Source organism: Trachurus trachurus (genome assembly GCF_905171665.1).
Source record: "Trachurus trachurus genome assembly, chromosome: 24".
Lineage (NCBI taxonomy): Eukaryota > Metazoa > Chordata > Actinopteri > Carangiformes > Carangidae > Trachurus > Trachurus trachurus.
The window spans coordinates 6236168-6256106 of NC_139910.1; the positions used below are offsets into that span (position 1 = coordinate 6236168).

The following is a 19939-nucleotide window of genomic DNA, read 5'->3' on the forward strand; positions in this document are numbered from 1 at the left end:
GTCCAGATCATACAGTAGCCTTATTCTTAAACATGACTTTGAAACTGGTTTAAAAACATTTCTTCTACCATATCAATGATTAAAACATGCAACGACAAGTATGAAAGAAATTATTATTAAAAAGGAAAAGGATAAAGGATATATGGGTAAATGTGGATGAGATTCATTTGAATTTAATTGTTTTAAATGCATCATCTAATGCACTTTGAGTTGGTTTTGTGTATGAAATGTGCAACAGCCTTGATAATCTGTAAAAATAAATAAATAAAAGTGATGGATTAAGAACTCTTGAACTCTGAGCTTTGGGGCTAATATTAAAAATGTCCAGATCAAACAGAGCTTTTTTTCCTCTGAAACATGACTTTGAATCCGGTTCAAATATTTTTTTAAAAATGAAAAGGATAATGTGGATGAGATTTATTTGAATTTAATTGTTTTTAATGCATCATCTAATGCACTTTGTATGAAATGTGCAACAGACTTGAACATCTGTATAAAAATAAATAAAAAAAGGTTGATTTTAAACTCTTGAACCCTGAGCTTTGAGGGCTAATATTAAAAATGTCCAGATCATACAGAGCTTTTTTTCTTTTCTTAAACATGACTTTGAATCCAGTTTAAAAGCATTTTTTTTCTCCAAACCCCCAACAGAAGAAGGTTTTGTGGTTTGGATATTCAAATCCCTCTATAACATTATAATCCTGCAGGATTATGACTGGATGAGTTTGAATCCCAGCGTGCACATTGTCTCACCTCCCGACGCTTCAGTGAAATCTCTCTTTAAATACTATATGTGGACGGGTGTTTTTCACACAGCTGTGAGGAGTGGAGTGCGTAACTGTACTGTAATACACACACACGCACTCCCCTGACAGTCCAGTGCGTGTCTGCAGCGGTACAGTAACAGTAACAGTTGTTGGACTGTAGAGACGAGGTCAACCTAAGGACACAAAGCTCTGTTGTGTCTGCTGCTGCCGACTCTAAACTCCTCCCTCGCTGCCCGTCACATCTCCACTCTGCTCTACAGAAAATAAAAAACTCACAGGTTTGATTTCCTTCCTGCAGCCCGTGCAGCAGCAAACATGAGATCAGTGAAAGACGTCGTCCACAGACTGAGACGCTGCCTGTGAGTGAACAAAACCTCCGGACATGAGCTCTCTGAAACCTGACACATGTGTTCATGAGGCCCGCAGGACGGTTCTTATTAAAGTGGAGCCGACAGTGGACAGATTCAGCCCTGAACTGGTCAACCACTGTATAATTCACGCCACGGGGGGTTTCTGCATGTACAGCTCTGTGTGAACACGATGGTACAGTTGGAGATTCTTTCTGTGCAGACTGGAAATATATAACATAAAATATATATTATATAAAAAAAGAACAGCATTCATGAGAATTAGAAAAGCAATGTCTGCACAGTTTGGTGTTTTGGTGTTGGATCAGATGTAGCTGTACAGTAAAAAACCTAAATCTAATTCACTACATTTGCTATTCATGAAATTCATGGTCCCCTGAGGCTGAACCTTAACGTTTTAAACCTCTCAGTGTTTGTACAGTACTGCCTACTCTTTCCCCTGGCTCCTTCATCAAGCTAAACACTTGAAATTTTAAAGGGATAGTTCAACATTTGGCAAATTGGCCCATTGCCATAATCCCTATAGTCATAGCAGTAGGTTTGTTACCTTTAATTGTCGGTGCAAGCTATTTTTAGAACGGTGGAGCAGAGCCGTGAGCTGCTCAGAGCTACGCTACAGAGGCTCATTATGGGATTTCTTGGTTTCCCCCATCAAACTCATCAAATACACAATCCAACAACTCCACAACGCTCTGGTGGACAAGTTGTGACATGCAGATTCACATTCATAGGGATTATGGCAATGGGCCAATTTGCCAAAATGTTGAACTATATCTCTTTAACAATAATCTAGATTTATCAATATTTACAGTCCCCAGAGGATGAATCCTCTCCAGTTTCTGCGGCGCCACAGTTACAATAAAATGTAATTTCTCTTTATCTGACAGAAAGTTGTTTTTTTTAATCAATGCAATTTGCTGGACACAGTTACCATCAAACTCACTCCTCCAAACTGCCCCTAAATAAAAAATGGGAGAGTTTTGGTTAGTGCAACATGGTGAAACATGGAAAGGGGCGGTTCAAAGAATCTGTACAGTAATCTGTCATAACAGGTGTCAGGTCGATGTGCGTTAGGATCATGAATGAAAAGGAAATGTGAATATTTGCTTTGCAAGTCGATTTACGTTCTGCGCCCCTTAAGTTTTCTGCTTGTGCTCCTGAAATATGAAGTTAGGAGGCCACTGTTTGTCTGGAGTCCTGCTACGTAATAGACAATATAAAATAAATACAGATATCAAATATATTTATATCACCCACCATGTATTTACTGCATAAAAAAAAGCAGTGCACAACAGGACGGCCAGATGACAACATCGGATGCCGGCAGCTGCAACAAATCTTTTAACAGTTGGTTTAAGGTTAAGATTCATGGCACGTAAAACCAAAGCGTCCCCCCACTGCAACGTTTAATCCACATCTCTCTCTCCTGCCTGCCTGCATCAATTTAAAGGCAAAAAAAAAAAAATTAATCCTAACAGAAAAACAAATCAAAACAAAAACAAACACAGGAGCTCTTGTGTATTCAGGGTTGTAATAACTGTCGGGGCCTCCTGGGGCCACCGGCAGGAATCTGGACTCGCAGTGTCGTTCTCTGCTGTGATCCGTGCAGCACACTGTGCTATCTGCATCCCGAGGCGGAGAAACGCTATTTGCATCTGCTCAGGACCGACACTGTGAGAAGAAGCTGCCGTGATTACAAAGAATAAATTACATTTAAGGCAACAGCAGCAGCACGAGTTGCATTAATGTGCAGGATGAGCCACAACAAAGAGGAAGTAGGAAAAGCAAACAGATGATTCAACACTGCAAAAAAAAAAAAACAGCAATTCAAGGATGTTACGTCACGTTATCTGAGGACAACGGCTATTTTTTCTCCTCGTTGTGGATAAATAACAGACAACTGAAATAATCTTGTAAATTAATTTAAGAATGTAGCTGGAGTTCATACAAAGTCCTGCAGCAGATTAAACATGAATCATGTTTCAGTGCAGTTGCTTTTTTTTCCCCTCCACACACTAATATCTTTATTTGAGTTTTAAGCAGCAAAAAGAAATACAGTCTTTGACATTCCTGCACATGTAATATTTATGAACTAAGTTTGAACTAAGGAATGTATTATTGAAGGTCGATTGATTGTGAATAATGCTTGACTGTAAATAATTTGTGCAAAATATCCAATAAACTAACCTAAACATGTCAGTAAACATAAGTTAGCTGCCTTATAATGATGAAAACACCACATAAAACAAAACAACCACATAGAGAACACCCATAAACATGCTTCTCCTGTGATAAATCACCACATAGTGGAGTCTTATAAAATGATATAATGAAAAATTACGGGCTTTTGAGAGGAAATAGAAGAGAAAAAAGATAATAATAAAAAATATTAATGATCACAATCTTGGAACCCACAGCGATTAGTCATTGATTTGATTGTCAAATCTGTTAAGTCTGAGTCCTTAAAGGGACTATGAGGAGTTTCAGAAAGCGAAGTGTTTTCACACTACATTTCCCATGAGCCTCTGTGCGCATGGCGAAATTCTTGGACCGGTGCAAGACGGACGAAATCGAAAGCAAGAATGCCAAGAATGTTTTCATTGATCAAGAACAATAGCCGGAGGTTGGAAGACGATCAGATATCGTCGTAGTTCCGACCATAAACGATGCCAACTAGCGATCTGGTGGCGTTATTCTCATGACCCGCTGGGCAACGTCCAGGAAACTGATACCAGGAAAAGCTGGGCAAGTCGACCACTAAATAATAATATCAAAATAACTATAAAGACAAAACTATATACAGTATTTATCGAAAATGGACCCATTAACAAGTGGTAACGTAGATTCATCCACATTAATATGAGACTCTTTTATAACCAAAAGCAAACTCCTCGGGGAATCTTTAACATATTCAATGAAAGGCCTCCATATACATTCAAATATGTGCTGTTCAGCCCTCAGTATGTAAGTTGTCCTTTCTAATGGTAGGCTTGATAACATCTGTCTTAACCATTGAGTGTTACTTGGTTTATGAGTCCTTTTCCATAATAATGCAATGCATTTTTTGGCATTAAACAAGCGTAGTTGCTTTTAGTCATTTGTCACATTGCTGTTGCTTCATATTGTTGTCAGATAATTCAGCAGAGTGAAGTGAGAAAAATCTCCCGGGGAACAAATAGAGAAGGACAGATGGACAACAGCAGCGGCGGCGGCGACAGATATGAAGTTGCTGATGCACGCGGACGTTTAAAGGGAGTGATGGTGAGTTCAGGGGTAACAATCGGCCGTCAGAAACGACATCATCCGACAACCACGCCGAAGAGAAAAGGACGGCGTGCGAGTGCGAGTGCGAGTGCGAGTGCGAGTGCGAGCGGCCTGCAGATGAGTGTGACTCAGCTGCTTTTAAAACACTTACTGCTTTTCAGACTCATAACCAGACCTGCTCAGACTTAAGTGACTCACTGTGGCTGTTTGGCAACATTCGGATGGCTGTGTGTGTGTGTGTGTGTGTGTGTGTGTGTGTGCTCCAGGATCCTCACATTATGCACACAGTATGACACATAGAAGCTGAGTGTGTGTGTAATAAAAATAAACACTGTTACTTAGGGAGGAGAAATGCAACACATGCATTATGGACTATTCAGGTATATTCATACAGTATATATAGATGGTTTTATGGTTAAATCATGTTAAAGCATCTTTATTATTGACGTAGCCTAGTTAAAAATGTCAAATATATTTCTTGCTGTTTTTAAAGGATGAGAACTGAATTTATATTTTCTCTTTGGCCAGGAAACACATCACCGCCGCCGATCTGCCTCTCTGCCTCTCTGCCTCTCTGCTCCGTCTCTAAATGTTAAAGAGAAGGGATTAAAAACTAGTTGGATCTGCACCAACATGAGCTCATCGTTTCGATCCATCGTCTCTCGTCTCTCCCGCCAAGTTTGGTCCAAATGTGTTCGGCACGTTTTGTGTAACACAGGTATAAACGTTGCCTCCTCATTTGGATCGGTTGGATACTGTAAGAAATGTTACACAAACAAGAGCTATCGAGTGTTAGATACGTGGGATTGACTCTGTACAATCTGCAGCTGCTGCTTTGTTTATGTTTTTGACAAATTCTCCTCTCATCATAATCCCTATAGTCATAGCAGTATAGGTTCATTACCTTTAATTATGTACCTTTATTTGAGATCAGACATTACGAGACAGAGTTGTTTTAGAGGCAAATGCAGCCAGAACTACTGTACATTGCAGACACGGCTGCTGGGCGGAGGGATTTTAAAAGCGCAAAGTAGTTCAGAGCATTTGCTTCATGTGTCGTAATGTTACATAATGTTACATGATTATCTCATAGCGTGGTGAATGTGCAGGTCACAACTTGTCCACCAGAGCGTTGTGGAGTTGTTGGATTGTGTATTTGATGAGTCTGATGAGGGACAGGGGACCTGTACCGTTCACCTCCATTGTGTTCACTGAGCAGCTCACGTCTCTGCCCCACCGATCTCAAAACAACATGCACCGATAATTAAAGGTAATGAACCTACTGCTATGACTATAGGGATTATGGGGAGAGGAGAATTTGCCAAAAATGTTGAACTATCCCTTTAATGAAGGAGCAACAGTGGTGCAACAGTTTTAGGATCGACAGCAGCTCAGTGAAACAGAGGAAACGAGCTTCATCAGGCTCTGGACAAACAAATATGTTTTGCATCCTAAAGTAAAACAAGAGTGAATTCATTGCTCCAGCAGCCATAATGATGATGATGATTTCACTAACTGTATTTGAGCATTTTATTTATAAAAAGGAAATCTAATCATCCTGTTACGCAGCTCCCTTTTTGTTTTCTGCAGCACATGACGAGCAGCCGTCCCCGTGAGCGCTCACACACAGTTGGGGATGACTCAGGGCTCGGCTAATAGCTCCCATCAATAATTCAGCCGCTAATCTCTATCTGGAGAACCGTCAGAAACGTGTTTTATATGGACTCGTCACAGTGATGTCTACAGTCATTCCCTCAATGTGAAAAAGGAAGTCTTTTTTTTAAATTGCCACCCTGCCAACATAGCTCCTCAACCGCGCTGACAGAGCAGAAAACTAATGTTTACAGAGAGTGGAGGAGGTGGGAGAAGCATCAAAGCATCCTGTAGATGAAAAAAACCAAAAAACAAAAAAACCAGGGGATTTATTTAAATCTAGCTGGCACTTAAGTAGAGAAAAATTAATTAGAGGAAATATGTTGCACACATTCATTTACATGTGTTCCTGTTAGTGAATTATTTTAGTGGTTGCCTACTTTAAAAAACAGCCACCTACTTTATATTATACAGCTACATGAGAGTTACTGTCTTTTTTGTTTTTTTTAACAAAATAAAAGCATAAAAACAGTCATTTCCTCCATCTCAGTCAAATCAATTTTACTACCAATGTTAAAATTGAGGATCAGTGAGTATGGATCATGGATTTAAACACCGTGAGCAAACACAGAAGTAAATGATGCACATTTCATCATCTACACATCTACAAGGCCATCGCTGCCATAATTCAGCAATAAAAAATGCACTTGTCGCATCCTTCTGCACTTTTTAGGTCATTTAAAAACTGTATATACTATTCAGCTACTTTTGCACACAACGATCTCTCCTGTTATTGGGCCGGTGTTGCCGACTGTTTTTCTTTTACTGTTTCATAGATGTTATTTCAGGCGACGTTTGAAATGCCCTCCCGGGGACAACAAAGATTTACAAACATTTTATATAACTGTGCCTCTAAAATCATCTTTGCAAATGTTTTATAAAGTTTGTAAGACCTCAAGGATGCACAGAGTGTTCACAAGGAAACTCCACACGGTGGAGCAGAGCGGCGAGCTGCTCAGAGCTACGTTATGGAGGCTCATGGGATTTCTTGGTTTCCCCCATCAAACTCATCAAATACACAATCCAACAACTCCAAAACGCTCTGGTGGACAAGTTGTGACCTGCACATTCACCACACTATGAGATAATAACAGAACGTTACCACACAGAGTTGTTTTAGAGGTAAATTCATGCAAAACCGCTGATGCGCGTTGCCTTCAGGGACAGTTTTTCATCAAGCAGTCTCTGTATTTACCTCTAAAACAACTCTGTGTGGTAACGTTCTGTTATTATCTCATAGCGTGGTGAATGTGCAGGTCACAACTTGTCCACCAGAGCGTTGTGGAGTTGTTGGATTGTGTATTTGATGAGTTTGATGAGGGAAACCAAGAAATCCCATGAGCCTCCGTAGCGTAGCTCTGAGCAGCTCGCGGCTCTGCTCCGCCGTTCTAAAAATAGCTTGCACCGACAATTAAAGGTAACGAACCTACTGCTATGACTATAGGGATTATGGCAATGGGCTAATTTGCCAAAATGTTGAACTATCCCTTTAAAATGGCTGAAATTTTAATTTTATCTCAACTTAACATACCACAAAACCAGCTGCTTATGAACAAAAACTAACGACTGTGTTGCACAAAAGTAGCTCTAGAAATTACCAGCTGCAAACATGTGACATTAGAAGTGTGTGTGTGTGTGTGTGTGTGTGTGTGTGTGTGTGTGTGTGTGTGTGTGTGTGTGTGTCTGATAACCTATTTTTCTATTACAACTGATTGCAGCATGTGAACATCACAGGCCATTTAAGGCCTTTAGAAACTCTCTGAACGTTTTTCTTTCAGCAGTAAAAGCAAAAGACTTTCATGGGAACAAGAAAAAAACAAAACAAAAAGTATTTTCCTTTTCTTCTCCTTGAATGTGTGCAGAAAAAATGCTAAATAGGTTTTAAGAGAGGTTTTCTTCAAGCAATGCTTGTCTGCTCACTGAAACCTGCTTAAACCAGACTGTTTTTATTCTGTGGTGAATATTATTTGAGTTTTTCGTCCATGTAAAGTCAGAATTTGACACAAAAAACCTGCTTCTTATTCTAATTCTTCTTAATTAACGCACTCAACCTGAGGATTACCTGTCTACTACAACTCTACAGCTCAGTTACTGGAGGTGTACAGTATTTGTGTATAAAAATGTGTAAAGATCACAGCTGTGACCGGTTCATCATCCATCACAGTCAGATAATCTCTTCAGACCAGGCTGCATCTTAGTCAACACTCGCCTCTAGAAAAACACTTCGTCTCAGATTTCACTTTGACTAATGAAGCCCAACGCAAATTGGCAGCGGACTCGCAAGAATGTTGAGAAACCAATAACAACCTCCTTCATCCACACACACACAGAAACACACACACACATGGACAGGCAGGCGAGACATTTTCTGGTGGGTTTGGCTGGTTACCAGAGGACCGCTTTCCCCTCCTGTAATCATTTCAATAATGAAGTTAGAGGCGTCCTGACCACTCAGACGCCTAACATGCATGCGTGTGTGTGTTTGTGTGCGTTCATGCGGTGAGAAATCCCACGCACAGCGAATGCAGCTCCAGCGAGCGGTGACACATTTCCCTCATTACTCTGGTCTCTATACGTCAGGTAAGAAGAACAACTGGAAACACCAACACAAAACTAAAACTGAACTTTTTTACATAATTTGCCAAACGAGGCTCGACCGAAAAAAGATATATATATATACAGTATATAAATAAACAATAACAGCCGGCAGTGTGTAATCAAAGTGGAAATGCCATTATTCTCTTCTACAGTATTTCCCTTTAAACAAGCTCACGGCTCCAACATGGTGCTTGACTGGCTCTTAAGTGGAACATTTCGACAGCAGAGAGGAGCATGATGGGAAGGGAGCTGGAGGTTTGTTCTGCCACCGTCAGTAAAGTGAAAAATAGCTCCTCGGAGTCGAGTAAAGCTTAAGGTTTTTTCGCCATCTCCCTCCGCTGCTCTGACAGAAAAAACATGAAATTGGATTTGTTTGGGAAACAGTCGGCAAGATGATGGGAAAACGTGAAGTGCAGGGAAAACTGCCGACTGACATCGGTGATCAATATCAACTATAGTCAGTCAATTGGATTTAGAAACTAATCTAATGTAGGGCTGAATGATGGGCAGATTTCAGCTCATTTCACTTTCAATTATATTATATAAAAGTGTTACAGTGTTTTTTTTGTTCACAAGGCAGCTGGGATAATATTCTGATTAATTCGAGAGTCAATATAATGTCATACAGTTGTAAAAAAGCTAAAATGAATGATCATTATAGATTCTCAAAGGCCAAAGTGAGCCACAGTCCATCACTTATTTTATGTAAAAGAAATTAAATTTACTGAAAAAAGACGCACAAACTAGTGAGTGTTTTATATTTTGAGATTCATGTTTAGAGGATTACTGTACGATAATCAACACACCAGTAAAAAAACAAAACAAAACTAATGCATATTGTAGATATTTGTCTGCTTCAATGTGATAAAACACAAGAATGTCGTACATCTTGCAACAAATAAAAGCATAATGTATGTTATGACTGTAAACTAGTTCCTTGTGAGCTTCATGGTTAAGGTTTAGGTACATTGACGCACCTTTAGAAGACTTTAACCATGTTTTTTTGCCAAACCAACAATGCAAACCACAGCAAACCCAGACATCTTTCACATTCAGACATCGATCGACCACCACAACGACCAGCAGCGTTGCCTCTTACCTGCAGGCCTTCGATGGCCAGCCGCAGCATGCTGGGCGTCAGCTTGGACGCCTGCTTGAAGGTGAAGTTGCTCCAGTCGATGATGAGGATGAAGCCGTTGACCTGCAGCTCCGGGTCCTCGATCATAGACTCCAGCGACAGCAGGATCGCCCTCAGGATGTCCACGAACGTGTATCTGTGAGAGACAGAACATTCAAGGATTAATAATAATATTAAAAAGACCTATCTTTCTTTCTGTTTATCTGTTTATTCAATAAAAAAAGTAAAAACCTGTTACAGCTCCTCAAAGCCCGTGATGAAGTCTTGAAATTGCTTCTTTTGTCTGACAAAATCTTATAACTATCAACAAATAAAAGCATCAAATCCTCTCATGATTAATGATGGAACCAAATGTTTGTCATCATTGTTTGAAAAACGACTTGAACAAAGACTTGATTATAAAAGTGGTTTTGACAACTCAACTCATTTGAACTGTATAAGCAACATTTGTGTGTTTTGTTACTTGAGGGTTAATTAAAATGACAGAGCAGTTGGACCACAGTAAATCTAATTTAATGTTGAATTAATAAGGAGGTCTTTGATTTAATTCTGCTGCTGTATACCACACACACACACACACACACACACACACACTACACTTGCCCCCAAAATACACAAAAACACATAACGAACCAACTAAATACAACAAAAAAACAAAAAACAGAACACAGATTCAATGAGTCATCGGTGAGACCCAGATCTCCACGGACAGAATATACAAAACAGAGTCAAATAAAACAAAGCGGAAACGGCGTCTGAACACAAACAAGATGCTGCGAATAAAACCGAAGCATGAAGAGAAGATAGAAACTGTAAAAACACATTTCCACAGTCGCACTGGTTTCCCACTAAACATCAAAAAATCCAACTCAAGTTGACGGATGCAAATGTTTCTATAACTCAACACACACACAGTACATTTACTAAAACACATTAAAACTTTAATTTATCCCTATTTCCTGTAATAAAAGACAATAAACTGGTCTAAATCTTGGTCATTTAAACATCTTATAGTGTATATATATATAAAACACCTGTAAAAAGTCTGGTGCCTGGTGTGTAGACATTTATATACATGACCTACTTTCCCTCGTTAACCCCTTTACTGTCGACTCTACATCTTTATTTCACTTTCGCTTGTTAGTGTCTCACAAAAAAGCCTAAAAAAAACCCCCTCAAACTCTCTGTTTGTTTTCTGTTGCGTGTTTTAAACTGGGACCATGTGTCTTCTGGTGTTACCAGTCCTGGTGCTGCCGCCTCAGTGTGTCCTCGTGGGTTTTACATCCAGCTGACGCCCCGGACACTTCACTGTCACATTCAGCACTCATGGTTTTTTTTTTCTCCCTGTTTGCTACTGCCCTCATTATTTTTTGCCTCCCTCTTCATTTTTCCCGCTCTCCATAAAAAAAAAAGAAGAAAAAAAATCCTTTGCATCCCTCTAGAGATGATAAATGTTTTTATTTATTTGCTTAATTGGCAGCTGAACAGACACAACTCTGTCTGCTCTCCTGCTATACATTATATATATATATATATATATATATATATATATATATATATATATATATATATATATATATATATATATATATATATATATATATATATAGTATAGACGAGCTCTAGTAGTTATGAAATGTGCTAGAGGAATATGATTGTTTGGAATTGAAACTTGCAGAATCTCAAGTGTTATTCTCCATTTTCTGAACCGATCATGATAAAAAGCTGCATGGCCTCATTATTGTTTTATATAGACATACACCATCTAACAGTATAATAAAGGTGCAGTGACACTTTATTGAATTGAACTGCAAGGTGTCTGTGGTGGTAACTGAAACACTACGCAGGCCTGATCCCTTATTAAAGCTAAAACTAAATCACGTCCTTGCCCTACTTCTACCTTTGACCTCAGCCTGGATAGTACTGACCCCGATCCACACGCTGCAACAACCCACACGCACACACACACACACAGTGTAGAAACAGTCAATGTGAAACGTGTGTTCAACAGTTACAAAGACGACTGGACTCAACATTAACACTGGTGGAGACGTCACCGGGAACTTTCAGTGCAAATCTGAATCCTTTTCACTGCGCTGCACTTTATTTTAGAAGGTGATACTGAACCTTTTAGTCGTTCATAAAGTATTAATGTCAGCCGGTGGTATTACCAAGTACTTTGCAGCAACATGATGAGCAACAGTTTATTAAATCGGCGGGTCACCTCAGAAAAGGGGTCACAGATACTAAATATGAGGGGAGTTTAGAGTTTGACCATCTGAAGAGGAGGGAAGATGATAAAACATCTAAATCTGTCCTGACTCTGGATCCTCTCCAGGATTCAGATCGAATTGGGAAAGACAGAAAACTCTGGTATCGGACATTTGCAACATATGACAAAGACACTTAAAGTGGCTGTTAGTGTGAAGATCTGACATCTAATACTTGTTTACGTTTACCAAAATAACACATTTAAATGAGTGTGTCGAAAACTATGTGGACATCCTGTCACCTGTTACCTTTCAACTCTGTGGCTGTTTTTCATGTTTTGGCCTGATACAATTATGGTTTTCAGGAGGTACAGGGAGGAAGAAGGGATTTAACAATTGTTTTCATAAATGACTTATGTATCTGTTTAATTATTTGATCTATTTTCTATTTTTTGTAAATATGTATGTTTGGGGAGACTGATTGTTAATTGACTAGTGGAGAAGGGGCTGGTTTAAATAAGCATATGCTTCATCCTGTTCCTTTTTGGACATGTTGGGTTCACATTATTATTGTTATTTCGACTATTCTCATTGGTTTTGTTTGTTTGTTTCTCAGATTACTTTCTTGTGTCACTCATACATGTCTGAAATAAAGCAAAGCAAGTCTTAATGCTACAGGACAGACTGTTTTAGAAGATAGTTAGCTTCCAAACTTTAATTGAGTAAGACCATTTCCTGTTTTAACAACACAACAAAGCCTGCAGGTCCTGATCCTCCCCATGTATCTTCATTGTGTCATTTCTGTGCATGCAAAGCCTCTCCTTCACTCCCTTATTCTTATTTTGCACCTTTGCACAATATATTTTGTCATAATCAGTTGGTTTTTGTAGTGTATTCTCTTCATTATATCACTGCTACTTTTCCAGTTTTCCACATCTAATCAAGTGAGAAATGAGTTGGTTTCCTGTGTGGTGGTGCTGAATGGTCAGCTCCATCAACCAGACTCCCACTTAATTATAATGGCTCTTAAAAACACTTGAGTCTCATTGTTTGTTGTCTTTGAGTGTGTGATCAGATAACCTCAACACCGCCACCAGTAGACCACCAAAACCCCCCCTCCCCTCACCCACCTGCCTCTTCTTTATTATCATTATTATTAGGCTATTATTACCTGCTCTGGTCCCAGTTGGCAGCGAACAGGACCAGTATTTTCCTGCCGTATCTGTCCAGGTTGGAGAGCACGCCGGGGAAACCGTCCTTCAGAGCCTGTTTGATGCCCGGGTCCGTGGCTTTCAGGTTCTTGAACATGTCCAGGTTCTGCTGTCGGTACTCAAAGTACTGTGCCAGCAGCCGGAACGCCTCGAAGTGGTTGAATTTCCTCGCCCGGAGGAACCTGAGGATAAACGCGTCGTCTGTCCTGAGGAAGCCGATGTCCGGCCGGGTGATGATCATGTCCCGGACCTCCTGGATGTCCTGGTGTAAAGTCTCCGGGTTCTCTTTCAGCTCCACCTTGGCCTTCTCCAGGGTCTCTGGAGAGAGGCCAGCCTGTAAGTGAGTCATCTTTCGCAACAGCTGTCCCTCCGCGGCGGGGGACCACACCACACCAACACCACACCAGCAGCTTCCAGCGGAACAACACAAGAAATGGTTTCCTCCAGCAACAGGGGGGATAGTGCTGGTGTAATGTATTAAATAAACTGTTGTCTTTACGGTTTCCTGATCAGAAGCTGACTTCAGATGGAGGCCTGCTGCTGCTCTAGTGTAGACGTAATCCACCCTGAACTGGCACAGACAGACGCTGCTGCTGCTGCTGCTATGATGCTGCTCCTCCTGTGATGCATTATCAACATATGGGCCGTTCACTTTTTGGTTTTTACGCGCAGAAACATTTCAATTCCACTTTAAAGAATTCAACTTTTTTTTTTTTTTTTAGATATATAAAAAATGTTCTCCAACCAACCAACCAACAGCAGGTGTATCACGAATCAAAAAGGTCCTCTGGGCTTCAGGCGGTGCATGTAACCTGCTGCTGCTGCTGCTGCTGCTGCTGCTGATCCGGGCGGCCTGAGCTCCGAGCCGACAGACAGCCGCTGCTTCCCTCCATCATCACGTCAAAGCCTCCTCTCCTCCTCCTCGCCTTCTCTCTCTTTCTGTGGCACAATAATAATAATAATAATGACGAAGACGAAGACGACAGACACATCTGACACCCGTCTCCCCGGCGTCGCTCGCGGCGGCCAGGCAATGCGGCACGACCCTGCAGCACCTGCTATATCATCATCATCATCATCGGCAGCATCATCATCATCATCATCAGCATCCCTCCGCCTTCACAACCAGTATCTCCATCCGCCGACCGACTTGATGCTGCTGCTGCTGCTGCTGCTGCTGGTGGTTGTGGTGGTGGTGAAGCCGCTCCGTCACCGTCAATCCAGTCAGATTTGGCCGCTTGATTCCGCGTCTACATCCCCGTCTTTAATCATCAGCATCATCATCATCATCTTCCTCCAAAACCTGGGTGTGAATTCAGTCTGAAAGCGCAGAGAAAGAAAGGAGGGTATGGTCTACAGCCGATCCAGCCGCACAGACAGGTGTCCCGCGAGGTTTTTTGTTGTTTGTTCCCCTTCCTTCCTTCCTCCTCCTCCTCCTACTGCCTCTGGGTTTCTGAGGTTTTAGAGCCGGGTGGGGTGGAGTGGAGTGGGGTGGGGTGGATTGGTGGGTGGACTGAGGGCGAGGGAGGGAGGGGGGATTACCGTCTCCACTCCTCCTGCTGCCGCTGCTGCTCCGTCTGTTCGCTGGGGAAAGTGACTGACAGCCGGGCAGCAAAGAGAGAAAGAGAGAGAGAGGGAGAGTCTGTGCTGCTCTGGTCGGTCGGTGGAGGAGGAGAGGAGGAGGAGGGGGAAGGGAGGGAGGGAGGGATGGGTGGATGAAGTGGTGGTAGGAGGAGGAGGAGGGGTGGAGTATTGGATAAAAAGGCAACAGATATACAGTAGCAGAGAAAGTGGATGGATGGATGGATGGATTGAGGGAGAAGGAGGGGGGCAAAGTGGCCAAGAGATGGAGAGATGGGGACAATAGATGGATGGATGGAGGGATGGATGAAGGAGATTAACAAAAATGAAATGAAAGAATAGTTGGAGGAAAGGGTGAAGGGTCAAACTATAGAATAAAGTCAAATAAGTGAAGGGTCCAGTGATGAAGAGACGGTGCTGGAGTCAGTCAGTCATTTGGGCTCCAGATACAGTAGGGCAGGCTATATCAAATCAAATATATCACTGTTAATCCCATAATACTTTACATCAGGGCTCCAGATTTACATTTTTTTTTTTACTAGGAGCACAGTTAGCCCCTTAACTTAAAAGAGGAAAAGGAGCAAAAACAGAAAAAAAAACACCGTAAATAGCTTCGCAAATGTCCTTTTCATTCATGATCCTCACACACATTGGCCTGACACCTGTAATGGCAGATTCCAGATTCTTTGAGTCACCATTTCATCAGTGTTTTTAAAAAAGCAAAAAAAAACAACTGCAAATTTACTGGTTGCATAATATGTGCGATTATTAAAAATGTACTTGCACTGCACCGTCTCAAATTTTACGGGCAAAATGCCCTAATTTAGGGGGAGCCTGGAGCCCTATAACAATAGCAGACTGTTGAAACTTCTCAGAGTCAAAGGAGAAAGATTCATATAAAGCAGCGGCTTCGTTTAATTATTTCTTTCCTCTCTTTTTCTTTCTTTTCGCACTTCTTTTGAACTGGGCCTGAGAAATCACAGGGCCTCTGGCAGCTGTCCACTTCTGCCTCAGGGTAAACTCTATACGGATAGATACGGAAAGACATTATGATGGATGGGTGGATGAGGGGAAAGTGGGGGGATGGACAGTCAGGGGAGAACATTTGCTTTCCAGAAGTCGCTCAGTTAAATCATACTGCTGCCATCGTCATCATCATGAGGCCTGGTCAGATGAGGTAAAGCTAAAATAATAGCACCCCATATGAAATGAGGGGGCGTACAGATGAATGGGACGGGGTGGGGGCTGGGTGGATGGAGGAGGTGGCACCTGCTCAGTAGGGTCCAGACAGCTTTAACATGCTGAATTAATTTCCATTGTATCTGCCTACTTATCCCTCTTCTGCTTTGCCGTTGCATGCTGATGAGTGGCTTTAAGTCCTGGCTAGCAAACTGAATACAGGACAAAGTAAAAACAAGCAGAAGAAATGGAGAGTAATACTGAGAGTAAACTGCCCAGGCTTCACAGTAAAGAATAAATATCCTGTAGAAAGAGGGACATTTCACTTTCCTTTTACAGCAAGTAACCAAAATTACTATCAGATTAACAACATAGGCCTACAACAATATACATGTATATGCTCTAAAAACAACAACCCCAAAACAAACAAAAATCACCCATATACAATATAAAAACCCAAGAGCAAAACAGATAAACGTTCTGTTTTCAAAAATTAACATTTATTAGTATAAATTTAAAAGAAGTGTTCCTCAAATTCTCTACACTTGTCTTTTAACATATTGTCATCACACCTCAAATCAACAATAACAACCAGTATAATCAATACTATATGTTACAGCAAAAGGCCAAAATAATCTTACATAAAAGTTTTTCAATATTAAAATTGTATACCTGTATCAACAAACATCAACAACAATCATTAATTCACAATAATACACATTACAAAATCACATTACTACTATTTTTTCCATGTATTATTATTTGCACCGCATCATACAACTTCTTTTGTGGATTGCTGTAGGCTGATCCAGCTCTGCCTTGAACAATAAAGTAGATAAAGAACAGACTTAACTATGATGTTGCTATCAAACACCACATAATCACTCATTCACTGTGTTAACACTGATTAACTTGATTTATTTAGCTATTTTTAAATCATGCCTCACTGAATGTAGGCCTTGGTTGGTTTTTAACAGCATCACAGGGTTGGCTGTATTAAAACTGTCATTTTATTATTCTATTTAAAAATATAATTCAAGAAGATCTGTTTCATTATCTGTGGCGACACCTACCAGCCTACATGGTAAGTGCAGGTTTATTTTTTAACTGGACTTTAGTCTACCATCACCCAGGAGTTCTGCCACCTTGGAGATGTTGGTAGAACTTCTTGATGATAAATTACATCATCACTAAGTTTGTGTCAGTGAGTCATAAATTTGCAGGTGAGTCACACCATGCACCCAGTTAATAAAACTGTAAAATGCCAAGAGTTAAAAATAAAGGGAAAGCAATTAAGTGTAAGCATGAGATTCCCTTAAGTGATTCAGTCATTACACTACCTCAATTGTTTTTAATAAAGGTGTCACATCTGAATAGGAGTAGAAAGTCAAATATCCAACAGAAATGTATTGAAGTATTGCATAGCATAAAATGTAAACATGTGATACGCAAGTAAAGTACCAGTACCTTAAACCTGTGCTGTAGTGCTTAAAGGTACGATATGTAAGAATGTGGCCAAAATTGTTGCTGCAGTCAAATTCAAAACACAGCAGCGCGTTGTCCCCCCTCCCCTACCCACCAGACTCCAGGTTGCCAGACAGCGACGCGCTAACCGGGCGCATGGCGTCTGTCTGACTACCCATTTCTCCGACCATACATTTCTTTATTTTTGCGTCCATTAGTCAGACCTCCCACTTCTCCGACTTAAGTAGCCCTAACCCTTAACCTTACCCTAAACCTAACCATAACACTGTAGAATGAGTAGTCGGAGAAATGAGCCGTCGGACTTTTGGGCAGTCGGACTGATGTATGCTCCCCGCGCTAACCTCCGCTCTGCTCAGTCAGTCTCAAAGCAGAGTAAAAAGCTAAATATTCATCAACAACCTCACTGTTTTATTGCTCTGACTCACAGTAACTACGAGCGGAGTTCACGTCACTCAGGTGATCTGCAAGTTGTTACATTCACCGCTCCGACGCTGTGTCTGCAGCGCTGACACACACGCACGCACGCACAGACACGCACACACAGACACACACACTGTACCACGCATCTACCGGAGCCGTAGTGCGTGTTAATCACGCCGTAGATGAGCCAACATATGAGACGTCTTACCGCAGAATAAACGACGCGAGCCGCTCCGGTTCTCCTCCACTTTCTGACGTCGGATCATAAAACATGAGGACCGGAGACAGGCGACCTGACCGGGACAGACTCCTCTCATGAACCGCTCCACACGTTCACAATCACTTAATTTACCATCGGCTCCATTTCGCCACATTTCCTCCCTCTTTTCTAACTTTCACTTTGTAATTCTTCCCTTTAGCTTTAGCGTTAGCAGCAGCTCAAACTAACTAGGCTACATGCTCACAACAGCAAGCTGTGTAGGCTATTAAACGACAGAGCGACAAGCCGCTTCTACCGTGTGATATCAAGCAAATATGACCAATAACCGATAATAGAACACAATCTTTTTTTTCATGATCTCGTTTTATCTCCCAGCCGTATTTGCAGCTCAGTGGAAGCTAACTGGCAACCCGGAGGCTGAAATGCCACAGACGCTGTGACAGGGAGAGAGCGCTGGGTGGCGACACAAGCCAACCATAGAAATTCAAAACATAAACATGATTTGCGGTCCGCAAAATTTTTTTTTTAATGCGAATATCTTGGCTGTAGGATTGTTGTTGGTGAGTTCAGTATGTTATATGAACATTATTCCTGAGTCTCTGTTACATATTAGGACGATTTTACAGCCAGTTGCTTTAGATTTCTTACATACTGTACCTTTAAATGAAACGCATCCTTTCACTTTAAATGTGTGTTAATGAAAATATTTCTTCTTATTTTGTCTTTTTACTGCTATTGCCATCTGCTATTTATTATCTGTCCTATACATTTGCTGTTGTCTGCTGCTGCAATGCTGTAAATTTCCCCATTGTGGGACAAATTAAGGATTATGACAAGATAAACAACAGAATAGCTCAGCACACAAGTGTTTTAATATTGTTCAATCACTCAACAATTAAACTTTGACTTTCTAAATGAAAACAAAGGGATGCTTATTATAAGAACTACAAGAACTCAACAATCCTGCATTGTGTCATGACTTAGGACCATCTTTTGCTAAAACTAGACAATATTTGACATTTTAAATTGATAATAGCAATCTAAATTTGGAAATGAAGAGCTGTGCCATGAGCTAGCTTACATCAATTAGCTAATGTTGAAGTTAGGACTAGCTAACACTACCGTCCATAGCCGGGTACACAAAATTTGACCTAGAAACTCTGACAGTAAGAAATAAAACTGTGGTCAAGTGAGCCGAAATGTGTTACAAAATAAGATAGAAGATTATCTAAAAAATACTTACATTTACCTGCAGTGTCAGGGTGATGCAGGACACCACAGATTTGACGGCCAAGACAGGACAGGTAGATGACAACAAACATCTAGTAGCCCACCTAACGGCAAAATTTTTAAAAATGGTACGGTCCACGTTAGGGGTGTGTGAAATCGTTTCACACGATTATTCCCAGTTATAATATTTACAATTACTGGTTACACCAATATATAAATGCTTCAGCTCTCCTTGTCATTTATTTTAGCCCCTTTTGGATGGTTCAAGTCTTAATCAAGAGGGTCAGATGGATACCCTCCCACCCCCACCCCCACCCCCGCAGGTCAAACCCCGGTCCGCAGCAGGGGCAGTAACTGTTATGTGGGAACAAGTAGAAAGAAACCTTCTCAGTTGCGCCCCGGTACCTAAACAAATGTGACACCCCTGGGCAGCGGTAGCCGTTTGTACTATTTATCTAAAGTCTCTCCCTCGAGGATTATTTTATTTTGTTTTATTTTATTTTTTTAACAAATGCTACTGTACCTTTTTGTTTCAGACGGAGGTCGGAAACAAGTGTTGTGACGTGATTGATGTGTCACCGTAGCAACAGCAAACTTCCCTCAACTGTAACTCAG

General features: G+C 41.0%; 1 protein-coding gene across 1 annotated transcript in view; it reads right to left on the reverse strand.

Moving 5' to 3' along the window:
- The window catches only part of clvs2 (clavesin 2), a gene marked incomplete at both ends in the record, with an annotated part of 47721 nt that extends 34163 nt beyond the window's left edge, over nucleotides 1–13558 (reverse strand). The window contains 2 exons of the mRNA XM_084000289.1: nucleotides 9750–9924; nucleotides 13170–13558. Of these exons, the coding sequence (XP_083856415.1) occupies nucleotides 9750–9924; nucleotides 13170–13558 (564 nt within the window). The remainder of the gene's footprint in view (nucleotides 1–9749; nucleotides 9925–13169) is intronic.
- Between the last annotated feature and the right edge of the window lie 6381 nt (nucleotides 13559–19939).